The sequence below is a fragment of the Agelaius phoeniceus genome, chromosome 1 (assembly GCF_051311805.1).
Source record: "Agelaius phoeniceus isolate bAgePho1 chromosome 1, bAgePho1.hap1, whole genome shotgun sequence".
Lineage (NCBI taxonomy): Eukaryota > Metazoa > Chordata > Aves > Passeriformes > Icteridae > Agelaius > Agelaius phoeniceus.
Genome location: NC_135265.1, coordinates 104,236,718 through 104,251,253, shown reverse-complemented (window position 1 = coordinate 104,251,253; position 14,536 = coordinate 104,236,718). Strand labels below are relative to the sequence as shown.

General features: G+C 42.4%; 2 protein-coding genes across 23 annotated transcripts in view; one reads left to right on the top strand and one right to left on the bottom strand.

Moving 5' to 3' along the window:
- The window catches only part of EPB41L3 (erythrocyte membrane protein band 4.1 like 3), a 97,160-nt gene extending 96,643 nt beyond the window's left edge, over window positions 1–517 (bottom strand). For 7 of the 22 annotated variants that reach the window (XM_077184447.1, XM_077184463.1, XM_077184484.1 and 4 more), the window contains exon 1: window positions 329–512. The gene's annotated coding sequence lies outside the window, so the exon portion shown is untranslated. Of the gene's footprint in view, window positions 1–328 lie in introns of all 22 variants that reach the window. The other 15 variants (XM_077184359.1, XM_077184436.1, XM_077184393.1 and 12 more) reach the window with 5 other exon arrangements.
- Window positions 1–14,536, top strand: part of LOC143695712 (uncharacterized) — a 50,499-nt gene that overhangs the window by 266 nt on the left and 35,697 nt on the right. Inside the window, exon 2 of the mRNA XM_077190838.1 lies at window positions 3,564–3,660. Coding sequence (XP_077046953.1) covers window positions 3,564–3,660 — 97 coding nt within the window. The remainder of the gene's footprint in view (window positions 1–3,563; window positions 3,661–14,536) is intronic.

Genomic DNA, 14,536 nt, shown 5'->3' with positions numbered 1-14,536 from the left:
AATTAAAATTGCGCTCGCCCTCCCACCGTCCGCCGCCCGGCAGAGCTGCGGCGGGAGCAGCCGAGCCTGTGTGTGTCCCCGCAGAGCCCCCGCCGCCCTCCCCGCTCTGCGGGGACACCGCTCGCTGCCTGCCCCGGCTCCCCCAGGCAGCCTGGCCGCACGCACACGCCGCCCCCCAACTTAAAAATGGCTCCTAAGAATGATGTAGATATATATACACATATATATTTATATATGTCTATATATACACACACACACGTATATAAATAAATAGGTATCTATTATAAAAAGGGGGAGATGCGACCTGCCCCCGCCCCCCCGGGCATACCCTCAGCTCCCCGCTGCGGGGAGGGCACCGCAGGCGGCGGGGCCGGAGCGGCGCGGAGGTTCCTCGGCCGCGGAGCGGAGCGCGGGGGCGGCGGGCGCGGGGCTGCTCCCGGCGCGGCGGCGGCCACGCGTCAGCAGCGGCAGCGCAGCCCGGCTCTGCCCAGAGCGAGCCTCCGCCGCTCCCCAGCAAATCAGGGCTGCCGAGGCTCCTCCGGCGAGAGGGAGGGAAAAAGGAAAGGGGGAAAAAAAAAAAAAAAAAAAAAAAAAAAAAAGAAAAAAAAAAAAAAGAACTGTACGCAGGAGAGAGCGGCAAAAGCTGGATGCCAGCAGGTCTGTGGAGGCAGCCTTCCCGCCGGCCCTACTCTCTGGGCCACCGCAGGCTGCTCCCCGGGCACGGCATAGAGCCACCCCGCCAGCACAGGGATCCCCACCTGTGTCCGGAAGGATTCGGCCGGTTTTTGGCTCAGCTAAATGAATCCCTGTATTTAGGGAGATGAGTATAGCTGCAGCAGTTTCAGGCAAACCCCTGCGATTGAGAAGCTCCCTGTCAGCTTAAAAGCAGCAAGCTGTGAGCTGGCAAGATCTAGCTTTGAATTACATGTGGGGGTTTTAATGGGGGGGCCTTTTCAATTTTAATTTTCAGTGACAAACTACATGTTCTTAAAATATGAACCATATTTCCCTCAAGAATATTGCCAAAGTATAAAAAAAAAAAAAAGAATAAAATATAAGTCCTGTTGCACATCAGCTCCTGATCCAAAAGGGATAATGTAAAACCAAAGATGACTTTGAAGTTTGTACTCCAGTACAGTCAAGTTTGTACTCCAGTACAGACCACAACATGCCACATGTCAGAAAGCATCAAAAATTTGTAGCGCATACAAAAGCAGTTTGGGAGGGGATTAATCTGACTTGCACCATTCCAGTATGGTAAATACATAGCTCCTCTTAGAGCACAAAACTGACTTCTCCCTTCTACACACACAGGAGTGGCTGTTGGGTTTGAGACTGCTGCATCACCGTGCTCAGAGGCACTGCTCCTTTGCTTCTCTAGGGGACCAGAAGCAGCTGAACGTGCTCTTTTCTGGAGGAGGAATTGACCACAGGAAGGGCAGTGATGGCTTGGCTGCAGAAAAGTGACAGATGAACACGGTCTGATGCTGCACCTTCAATCCTGGTACAGTGAAGTGGATAAATGAGGCTTATTCTCTCTTTAGATAGGGCACTTACAGAGCTCCCAAAGCTTATGAGATCCAAATCATACTCAGGGCTCCGACATGAATCAAGGGGAGAGGGAGGGGCAGGGAACAGCTCTTTTAATTAGCAGCATTTCTGGGGGATTTAAGAAGAGAAGGAGGTTTTGACAGTAGGCAGAATCATACCATTTCTCAGATCTGCAAAACTGTGCTGCTCTGTATTTCACGTGGAATTGTAGCCAGCCACACACTGCCCTCTTCACCTGCTCTGCAAGAGTGCCTGGCACACTGTAATGTGCCTGAGAAGGAAAGAGAATTCAAAAGGAAAATGCATGCCATCAACTAAGAGAGGCATACCTCTGGTCACGCAGTTGAAATAACAAGACTTGTATACTGTTTTCCACCAGGAGCTCTGGAAGCCATCACAAATCACAAGGGAATGGACTTGACAGCTAAGATGCACATTAGAGTTAACAAGGTTTGATTTGAAAAAAAATAAAACAAAACAAGAGGAAAGTAAGAAAAGGACTGACTTGCTCTGAATCAAATTGAGTCTCAAAAGCAAACTAGGAGACTTGAGAAATATTTGTGAAAAAACAGCAAGAATTTACCAGCTCAATCTTTGGCAGCTCTTGCACTGCCCATTACAGAGGAAGGTGTTGACATCACTTTTATGCAGACACATCACAGGAGTTATTAGTGCTCCCCAGCCACCCATGTCGTCCTTGAGCAGTACTGCAGGCAGATTTACCCCACAGTTACACTATTCTCTGTGATCCCTTTTGTGGATATTCTGCATGCATAATGGCATCTTTCATCTGAGGCTCTAGAAGACTTCCAGCACATTGACTTAACCTCAAAGCATCAAGTGGTATTAACAGGCTGCTCCTACAAACAAGAAATCTTTGCAACAGATTAAAGGCAGCTGGTACCTCTGGGCTACCAATATGGGCCCAAGTTTCAGAGCTCTCAACACAGTATTTTTTTTTCATTTTCAAATGTTAATTTCTAATTCCAAAGTGGGTTTGTTGCCCCAGTTGTCATGACTTTTGTCAGAAGAAAGCTCCAAGGAAGTTTAGGTTTTCATTATTCAGCATTTTAATTTTTAAAAAAAATTTTCAGTAATTTATAGCAAGCCTGAATCCATACTCTTCTTACATGGGTGGGAAATGTGAATAACCCCCCTGCACTTCACTGGAATTAACATAGTGTCCATTTACAGAAAAGGAAGACACCAGATGACAAGTCCAGGTAGTATGAGAAGAGACTGATCTCCTGCCTTGCTATGGGACAATAACTTTATTTTTGCTATTTTCTTTTCTTTCTGGAGGTGGTGCTTCACACCTAGATGTCAGGAGCAAATGAGTTCCATTCAACTCCCAACACATCAGGTTTGGTGCAGCCCAAGGCAACCCCTTCTCACCTCCACATAAGGCCCTGCTGGCAGCAAGTCACACAGCCCTTGCTGCCTGCCATGGAGGAGTTTTTAACTCCTACATTCTGCTTATTTAAAAACAGGACCAGGTTGGGTGGGATGCAGGTGGGATGCCACACACTGACAGCTGCTCTGAACGCACAGCCTTTGAACCCCCCACACCCTCTGCTCTAGACATGAGCTCCCTGGGTGCTACCACCCACACACCATCTCCTCTTTATTTCAGTGACTGCAGAACACTTCTCCCACCCTGCTCCTCTTACACCATCCCCTTTCCTCTTCTCATATCCAGTTTGGCCCATTCTCCCCCTCTCTCTATTAGCACCATACCTATTGGCCAGGGATTTCCCAGCCATCTATTCCTCCTCAGCCCTTACGAGAGGCATCTCTTCATCTTCCCTCTAAAGCAGTTTTCCTTCCCCTCATACCATATATCTTCCCCATATTTTCTCCATTTTCTGTATTGAGATGTCAGGACCCAACTGTATGAGCAAGAGTCAGAATCCCCCAGGAGAATGACCCACAGCTGGGGAAGGGGGTAAAATAGGTGGAAAGTTCAGCCTTCCATTCTCCCCTCTATCCATACACCCCTTTTGCCCTTCCAGTTTCTCAGCTTTGGTAAACACTTGCAACTTGCTTGGGAAAGCCCTTCAAAGGGAGGAAGAAAAAGCCACAGAAGAAATAATAGCAAACATGAAGCAGGTAAATTAAAGGTGGGGAAGGAAAAGGTGTCAACACACACACACACACACACACACACACCCCTTCCCCACAGGGTTCCACTCAGAGGAAAACAGTGGTAAGGAAAACAGGCCTGTGCAAAGCATTTGGCCACTACAAGGACTTTTTTTTATAGGGGAGAGGAATGGGGAGACACATGGTCTCTGCCAGGAAAAGATGAATAGGCAACCCTGGAAGAACAGGGACAAGGATTATTGCCCAGCTCTGGGAACTGATGCCTAAAACATTCTTGTGATTCTCTAATTGATTGGACATGGCATTCAAAATAGCACATAACAGAAAAGCAAGACACAAAAATGCTATCAAACTCAGCAAAAAGCCGTCTTAAGTCCAGCCAATGATGAATTAGCTGGGCACAGCACTTTGAGAAATGGCAAGTACTATAAAAGTCCTAGCATTAATACAGCATTATTAAGAAGATACTTCTTAGCAGACAGGAGCTTGGCACTATCTGTCTAGACGGGCAGATGGGTTTGGAGTCAAACTGATTTTTTTTTTCTTTTTTTTTTTATTATTACCGTATCCACTTCCATTTATTAAAAGCAAACCATTCTGTCCATGACTCATGCAGCTTAACTTTCTGCATGGCAATGAAACAAAATTCTCATAATTAAGAATGATCACTGTGAACAGATGAAGGTAAGATTTAGAAATCAAACCAAATTTTCTATTTCTGTCTTCACTCACTACAAACATAATGCCCACTAATTGGCCAATATTACCATTGCCTTCAAATATGTCAGTAGTAAACCTGTAGATGAGCTATCTTTAAGCAGAACTCAGTGACACAGCAGGTTAGATTCATTCTTGACACTGGTTTACTGACCTCAGAGAAGAGATTTATGTGGTCTGTTGTCTGTAACTCTCTGCCAGTCACTGCCAAATCCACCCCATTTTAAAACTAGCAAAGGAACAATAAGTAAATTTGGCCCCAGCACTGTGCAACTGAAATCCTGCCCATAGAAGATTTACTGCAATTAATTCAGCACTGCCCTTTGCCACTTTCATATCTGTGGCTACTTTCTGGCTGAAAGCATTAACTGGATTATCAAGGATTACCTCCTGCTGCAGTTCTCCAGCCCCCATTATGATCCAAAGGGAGTCACATTTTATAGATACATGATGCTTTGGGATGAACCAGAGGCTGTGACCAAAACATATGAGAGTTACCTTTCAGAGAGAATAATAAACTGAAGCTTTGAATCACAGTTAAGGTTTTAATTTTTTATTTATTTTGTTTATTCATAGTCATTAATACAGTTTAACTGTAGCTTGATTTAATATATGCTGACTACAGGAAACCGACAGTACAATATGCAGTCAGTACAAATTTATTTTCATTTCATTAGTGTTCCTGAACAGCCCAACAATAAGGGAGGCAAGGACAATTTTCATTTTCCAGTAGCAGCTCTAGGACCACAAACTTCCCAGATGGCAACCATCTCTATGGAGGTCAACACAGACTATTTTCCTTTACTAGGTTGCCTCCTTCCTTCTTTTCCATACCATTAAACCCAGTCTTGCATTTTAGTTATAAAACTATTTTTAGCTCTTCTATGTCTTTTCACCTAATTCAGAGAAAGATTTAAGATGAAGTTTACCTAAGCATAAGCTAGAGTCTCACTGAGTCAAAGAAGAATCAATTCTCAAATTTATGGACTACTATCAGAAATAGAAATGCCATCCTGAATCATAACTGCCTTCTACAAATCCCATGAGGAAGATGTCTCTTCCTCATGACACCTATAATAAAATGGCTTGCAGTGGCCAGGTTAATAGGCATAGCCCCCAACTGCTTTCATATCATTTGTCTTCGTTAGCTGCAAGATTTACCAGGGAGAGAAGGAACTTTAATGAGTGTTTGCATAGCACCCAACACAGTTCAGCTCTCATCCTAATTAAGGTTAAAAGCAATTAAGGGAAGCAGTAGTAGATTCTTGTTTAAAATACAATGAATGTTTATCATCATACTAAAATGTTATTGGGAAAGGATAAGAAGGCCTGCTTGAAACAGAACACATTTATCCTTTATCTGTGTTGTCTTATAGGCTAAGATGTCCCAGGTTGCTTTCTTCAATGGTTGAAGGATTCCTTTAGGCTCAAGGATTCCTTACAATTGAAACATTTCTGGCCTGGCATGTCTAAACAAGAACTTTAGGTTCACTATCTTTCCTGTTGAGCTATCCCTCTCCATTTTTAATCTCCCAGAGTGACAGAAGAGTAGAAAAACCCAGATTGGACAACAATAAGTAAACTCTCAGAAAGAGGAAGGGCTGGTGTTTTTAATCTATCAAATATACTTTTTGAAGAAAACAACAGCAACAAAGCAAACCCCCAATTTATGCACTGTAATTTCTCTGTCTCTAATTAGAAAAGTGCACAGTTGTTCCCAGTATGCTGCCTCATCTTGCTCTTACATCTTCCCTTGCACAAAACTTTACAGCAGAAGTGGCTGCTCTTCACAAAACAAGGACCTGGGGCTGTGCCTGGTGGCTCCAAGCCCACCAAGCCAGATGTCACCCTTGTTCCTCACAGCCTGTCCCTGGCCCAGTTTGCCACATTCTCCCAGTTAGACATCTGCAATACCAACAGGAGAAACCTCTTTATCAATCCACAATTTCTCGGTTGCTCCTTCCCACCTCCACCTCCTGCCCCTTTCACTAAGCCACTCCAAATATTTATTAAGTCTGTGGGAAGAAGCAGGCAAACCCTTTCAAGTTAGAACTGAAAATAGAGGAGAAGCAATAAATCTGATCAATTGCTCACTATGATTTCCTGTGAGAGCTCATCAATATGAGACTGAGGAGTGGGTGGTGTGGTGTGACATGAGCAGTGAAAATGACAGCAATATCACACCACTGCCTCTGTCAGGGGCCATGCCAGCTTGTGCTGGCATCAGATGATGTTGGGCATCAGCCTTTATTTATGTGAGCAACTGATCAAAATTATACCTTTATCCTTCAGCCCCCACCTGAGTGGGGCTCACAGGGGCTGGCCCAGCACCAGCAAACAGCCTCTGCACATAGCCAGGAGCTCCTCCACCTGAAATTCATAGCTGCTCAGACACTTTCAAAATGCATTAAAACATCATCTGATCCAGATTACAGTTTAAGTCTCACATCCAATTCATGGGACACTGCCAGTTAACATGAAGGTAGTGAAGAGACATTCATTCCTTCCTTCTGCTTCAACAGCTTACTCCCTCTGCAACTCGCTCTCACTATCAGTACTCATGGGGAAAAATCAGAAGTTACTCACTGATACAGGGTATTTGTGTTTTTTCCTCAGCAAATATAGTGGCATACCTTAAAGTTACATGCCTTGTGTGCACCCAGCAAATTGTATATCAGGATAGAAAGTAGCAGAGGGTCACACTCCACTGTCTTCTTTCTAACTGAAATGCAGCCAGTTGCTAACTTGACACAGACCTACAAAACAGCTCTGTGATATCTGCCTTGGAATCTCTGAAGGGTAAATCCTCTTAATAGCATCAAAATGACACTGGTACAGTTGGGGGGGTGGGGAAAGGCAATACACACCATAACAAACCATCATCTTCAACTCACAGCTTTAAACCAAACAAATTTCACTCACCCAAATGACAAATGGTATGTGTCTGTCCCCTAGGCACCAAAAAATAGCCAGAAAGGCATCTCAGCCTCTCACCTTTTGAAAAGCTTTTTACACTTTTCAAATAACAAGTATCATGAACAGCCTCTCACAGTGCAAATGTTTAATTTATCACACATCCCTTGAAACAATAATTTTAGGACTGGGTTTACTTGGTGACCACCAGGCTCTGCTCCCAGTCAGCTTGTGTGCAAACATCTGTCCAGCTGCTCCCACAGAAACGCATGCACAGCCCAAAGTTGCCAAGCAACATCCTCGATGCCTTAAGCATCAGGCCAGCTCGCCTGCTTTAAAAAAGTTACTCAGAAAAATAGGCTGATAGGAATGCACAAGCTTACATAAGGATCCTGCATTTAGAAGAAGAGATGCTCTGCTGCTTTCCCAGGAAATTAATTTTTGGGTGCACAATTTTTTTTGGTAGAAAAGTAAATGTCACAATTCCTGTCATCACATTCAAGAAAAAGAAAAAAAAAAAAACAAACCAAAACTAAAACAATTTGTGTGCTGAAGTTTCTAAGGTTTCTAAACTAAAACAAGAACAAATATTCAGGTTGAAAAATCTATTTGCTGAGCAAAACCACACAAAGCACACACTGCCTTTCCATTCCTTACCCAAATCCAGGAATAAGCAAGCATCCCTTCAGTGTACCTGAGGGCTGACACAGAGCCACTGGTGACAGTTAAAGTCAAGCACATGTCAGTGGTTTCAAATCCATAACTAAAATAATATATTTACAAAGGGCCTGTGAACCAAAGAGTTCCAGGCTATAGTCTCCTCCACATTTGAACTAATTTTTCTCAAACTTCAGTCAAATTATTTCCAAGGCCCTCTTAAACACACCAACCAGAGTAGCCTAGCCCTCCCACTTTTCAGGGTTTTAATGTAGCTCCTCTCTCAAAACAAAGTAACAAACAGAAAAAGTAGGACTGGAATCTCTGTTTCAAGATAAAATCATGTCAACAGTGTCAGGGCTTACACACAGGGCTGGTCCTCAGTTTGCCAACTTGCCCGCTCTACTCTGATGGCACCATGGTAATGGATTGCATCACTCTGCACTTCAGTATCTTGACCCATCTGCTTAGGAGAAATTTGCAATTGCCATGAATGAACAGTCCTTTCTCAAGCAAAGCAACCAGACCTTGTTGATGCTTGAGGTGCCAGACAAGGGCAACAAGGCTGGAAAAGGAGCATTTTCAGTTTAAGACATTGTTTTCTCCTGACAAGACACACAGTGTAAGACATAATGAAACCTACAAATACTTTCTCAAAGGAAAAACACAGTGGCATTGATACGAAGCACTACATTTACACAATATGCAGTGCACAGTTGTTGCCTTTACAATTGCAAGAAAATTCTATAACTCGATTAGTTTGGAATTAAATGTCCCAAACTCCTCCAATTCTGACTTTGCTATTAAGTCCATTCCTGGAGGTTTGGGCCATTTTACTGCTCTTTGTACAGCAGCTAATCTATAGCCTAAGAGTTATTTTTATAGATGAAAATAACAGAAGAACAGCAGAAGAAAGAAGTTACAAAGAAACACAAGCAAGCCAGATAAATGAACTCATAAAACAGCCTTCAGAGGGTTCAGATGACTTCAATGAGTTGCTCTCCTATCTTCCTTTCACATTTTGGGGAGAAAAATTGGAAAGATGAAAATGAAATATGGGAAAGGTTGCGTTCATAAGGTTTTATTACTGCTCCTAGTCCTCTGCACTCCATGCTTGCCCCAGCAAGCTCAGTGCTTTGAGTAGCCCTCTGGATCACTCTACAAGGCAGGCAGGAGCACATGCCCTGGCAGTGTGTGAGCTGACAGGCAGCACTGCTCACGCTGACTGTCTATCACCACACACACTGCGATAAATCAAACAGGATCCCTGCCCACTCGGGCTCACAGCAAAACAAAAAACCCGTCCCCTAGACAGAGAGGCAAGCTTTGCTCATCTAGACCATCCATCCTAGACCACCATGGCTACACCACCAGCACTGCTTGTCTTTATTTGTCATGGCACTGCACAGGATGGATTGGAATGCTTAGCATCAAAGATGCTGTGGCAGTGTCTCATGGTGCAGAGCCTCTGTGTCTCTCCCTGCACCAGCCACCCTCTGCTTTGCATTAAGCAATACAAAGTCTTGCTTTATTTTCCGTTGTGGGGGATTCTGCCATGCTTTGAAGGAACCTGAAAGTGATTATACAGAGGAATGATGAAACATGAGCTCTTGTTCTCGTGTTCCAACCAGACAAAAAGGCAGGAGATAGAGTGACTTATTCTTGGAGAGCTCAGCCTTGAGTATCCACCACAATTGTGGTGATGCATTTCTTAGGGTGCAAGAGTGCCAAACCCCTTCAGAGAGCAGGATCATTTTCATGTAGTACTCTGAAATTATCTTCAAGAAGAAAGTGTTCTCATGTCATCAGTGAATTCCTCACTGGTAGGTTTTCAGTTTGTTTTCCTTTCCCCTATTTTTAATAAGTAGCAAATAATAATGATAAGAACAACAGTAATAATAAACTTTTGATGAGCAATTCTTGGAATGAATAACATGACAAAAGGTCTAGCCTTTGAGAGAAATAAATTTTCTATACTCCACAACACCCACGAAATCAAATACTCTGACTGTCACTATAGCTGTATGTCAGCTATAATGATTAAGGTAAGGACTTCTGAAGTTAAACTCACCAATGATGAATTTACAAAGTAAAGCAAAGCAAAGTTTTGTTTTTCTGTAATTGACTGTGATCTTGAAATGCATGTAAATTACAAGGTCTGTTGCAAAAGCTGCATCATCAATGTGGATATTTTATTCACTTACCTTCTTCAAAGCATCTTTAAAGCTAAAATTATGTTCCCTATTATTTATCAATTTTACTTCAGCTTATCAAATAAAATTTTCACTTTGCAACTTCCCAGACATCCCATTATGTGATGTGTCTAAAGTTTGTATAGAATTCATCAGTCGATGAACAGAGCAACGCAACGTTCACCAGGCAATTACAGCATCTGAGAAACTCGCCATAAAACAGCAGTTACCATGCATTATGTACATGCAAACTGAGCCATTATGGTAAGATAATGTAGCATGTTACATCTTAATTTCTTATCTTTGAAGTCCTTAATACCCTCAGCTTTTCTACCATGAGTACAGCAACTGCTCTTAACCACTTGTTACCTCTTTCAGAACCTGAAACCTATAAAACACTTGCCCTGTGTAAGGAAAAGTTCAGGTTTTTTTGCTTGCTTCCAAGAGAAAAAAAAAAGTGAAGAATAGAGACATTTCTGAAATGCCTACAGCATTACTAAGTTAAATAATAAGGAATATTTTGGATAGGATTTACTTAGACCACAGAAAGCGGTTATAGTTACACTTAGGCCTTTGCAAATATTTGAGAACTTTACAGATGGGGAACAACCGTGCACAGAGATGTCATATTTGAAGCGGAGTGAGAGGGAGAAACAACAGCTACTTGTAACCACACAGTGAGTGCTGAGCTTGTACGAGCCCAGAGAGCACCTCCACCTCCCACCTGTAGTGGGAACTCACCTCCACAAGCCCTGCACTCAAGCTCAAGGGAGCTGGAAAGGTGTGAAGAACACCTTCAGTGTCCTGGGTAGCTGAGCATGACTCCAGAGGATCCCAGGATCACACTGCTGGAAGACTTCATCTTAATTATCAAGATATGATCAACCTGGTTCGTTATGAAGGACCAACAATTAATCTGACCTGAGAAATCTAGGTTCTGTGGAATAGATGAGATGAAAATACTAAAAAGTGGAGCCAAATAAAACCAGCCTGAAATTTTTATCAGCAGAAGTATTTTGAAAGCATTGCAACGTAGCAATAAGGTAATTTCAACTGTATTGTATATTCTCTTTCACAAATTTCCAATGTTCCTATATTTGTTTCTACACTGGGTTCTCTTTATACACATACATTTGGGGAAATAAAAATATACCACATCTCTTAGATAATTTCAATTCTTTCTTCTTCCTCCCACCTACATCTCTACTTTGCTTAAACCTTATGGTTCCAAAGAGTAGTAAAAAAACTCGTGGAAGGGAAGCTGAGTATTGTAACAGCTACTCAAATGAGAAAATTAGGCATGGGAAGGAGAGGTGGTATGAATCATGCTGAGTCATGTGACATTTCTTAAACCCCAACAAAGAAAAGTTTTAAAAATCTTTTAGTTAATAATAGCATTGTATATCTCAGACTCCTTAGTGGACAGACAATATTTGTCTATCTTATCTGACAATAAGCCTGCTCTTACCCAGGCTTCTTATACCTCTATAGACTATAATTTTCCTTACTTTCTGTAGTCTTCATTGTACTCTGATAAAGTTTACTTTCTAGCATAGAAGAAATTCAAACTAATCATGGCTATGAGAATGAGAAAAAGAAATCAAGACATTTTGTCCAAGTGTTCACTATAACACTGAGAATGCATCCCCCTGTTCTAAGACCTATTATGTTCTCTAGTAAGTGATTTTATGAAGTGGTATCCTCAAGTTATTCTAAGCAATAGAAGGATATTAAGAAAAAATTTCTTAACTGAAAAAGATAACAAGCACTGGAACAGGCTGTCCACTGCAGTTGTGGAACCTCCATCCCTGTAAGTGTTAAAAAACCCCCATGTAGATGTGGGACTTATGGACATGGTTTAGTGGTAGATTGGGCAGAGCTGGGGTATAGGACCCAACGGTCCTAGAGGCGTTTTCCAATCTTAATGATTCTATGATTTTCAAGACCAGAGCCAGCAGTTTGCTTAAACAAACAGGTTTCAAATCAGATTTGAAAGCTGCACTGACTCTGAGCACGCTGGTGAGAGGAAAGGAGGGGTCAGACAGAAGCAGCCCTGCTTCCTCCATACCATTTCCTAACGCATACTCTGCTCTCTGGCAGCAGCCAATAATTATATTGGATTTCACAAGAGGGCTTCTCTGCCTGGACAGTTGGGTTGTTTATAAAACTAGGAATTACAGCAGCATTATAAACCACACAAATAAGCCTCCTCTCTGCTTGTTTGCACGTGGGTTGCCCATCGGCAATACTGACAGGCCTTATCTCAACACATTCTTTTCCAACCAAGCCACTGAGAAACAACAGAGACTTTCTAAACCTGTTTGAAAATCGTATCACTCACTCAACAAGGGCCTTAAACAGACTATCAGGAGTACAACACAGGTGGAAAAAAACAAAGTCTGTTCTATCCATACTGTCTGCCACAGTACCTTTACATAAGCAAACATGCTACTCCTCCCTTCAACAAAGAGGTCTAATCTCAACAGTTCAGTAGGTGAAGTCCTCACTATTCAAAAGGACAGGAAAACTCATCAGTTTAATGATGAAAGGCTGTCCCTGCTCTGTGCAGGGTGGCCAAGCCCAACAAAACCAACAGAAATACAGTGTCAGAGAAACAATGCATTGTCTGACTGCTCTGTTTTGCAAATTAGACAAAGACTATTTTAATAGCTGTACAGTTTTGACTCAGTTCCTTTATTTGCATTTTATCCAAGAGTAGCAGTGCTGTATTTGTGGAGAATTTTTTTAATACTTTTTTCTAAATAAATGAAAAGAGTACATTCAAGAGAAAGAGCTAAATTATGCTCAGCAATGAACTAATTATTACAAAATACACACTCATCCCAAAAGAATTCTAGGTTACCATTTCAGCCCATTTGATAATTCAATTCAAATGCAGACAATATTTGAAAATGACACAAACACACCAGCACGTAAAAAGACAGCAATTGTGTTTAATATGGACAGTTAAAACAATTACAGTAATTTCTCATCCAAGCTACGTGTGCAGTTGATTCTGAGTGCATCCCTCAGCATCAGACCCCACAGACCCCCCCAGTGCAGCACATGAAGGTCAGCTGCTCCTAATGCCGGAAATTTAGTGAAACAGCTCGGTTTGTTATTGCATTGGAACTGCCTTTAGTCAGGGCAGCTCACAGCTAAATGGCAGGCAGAGCAAGCAAATTCAATTAAAATAGCTCTGAGGCAAAAAGGAGATGAGTGTATTAGGAAACTATAAATGGGAATTTAAATGGGTGCTATGAGAGCACGACCAGCCCACATCACAACCCCGTCTTTCCCTCTTTCATGCCCATGTTTTTCTCTAACAATGAAGAATATTTTTAAATAGGTTGCTCCGTTTCACAACTTTATCTTATCTTAGCATGCAATGAGCAGACACAGAAGAGCTGGGTTTTCACCAATCCTTCCCTGTTGAAGAGAACTTTCAAAACACGTGGTCTGGACTATCCCTCTTTCCCAAGCATATTTTTTGTCCCCCTCCACAGAGAGGAGGCACAAGGAGCATCCTTTTGGCACGATGTCAGGCTGAGCACAGGCAGGGCATGAGCTGCCATCAGCCTCTGAGTGAAGAGGAAGGGAAGAGTAGGGCACAGCCCCCACAGCTCCAGGGCTGCTCTGCCAGGAACTTCAGAAATTAGCCTGAAAGTTATTCAGGCCAGCAGAAACATTGCCAATATTCACAGATTCACACAGATGGGCACAGAATTTTTTTTCCTTCCTTTAAATCATTGCAAGACACTGCTCCACATGTGGTCAAGGGTAGTATAATATTTTCTTGGGCTCACAGCTCAGGATGGGAGTAGTTTGGGGCCTATTCTCTAGAGCTGGTTTTAATCTAAAGATCCTAGAGAAGAACATTACCCATGAACTGTGCAGCCTCCCCAAGAGCCTTGTCTTCTGTACTAGGGCTCATCCATGCCTTGTTTTGCAATTACTTGATGCAGTTCCTTCCCTTCATCATTGCTTGTGGCACCACCTTTATTTCCCAGCTGAAGAAAACTATCTAGATAAGCGAGAATCAAACCCTTTTTAGTCTCAACAGATATCAGACAGTCCTACATCATACAGAAGAGCATCAGGAATAAAATTAACATTTTATATTCCACTACTTCTGTGTCTCTCAATGAGAGCCTCTCTTATTTTTTAATTTTTAAATCAGCTGCCTATGTGTTTACATAACATCTACCCTAGATCCTAACAAAAATTTGTTTTCAGTGGATCTCTGTTGCTACAATAGCTGTGATGTGCAGCTACATCCATCTGCACCAGCACTGGATCAGATGCCAGGACTCATCCAAATTACCAATTCAGTTCTGTTTCCTTGACTCTGCCACAAGTTAAAAAAAAAAGTCATCAAAGCAATGTTCAAGTATCAAGTAAAG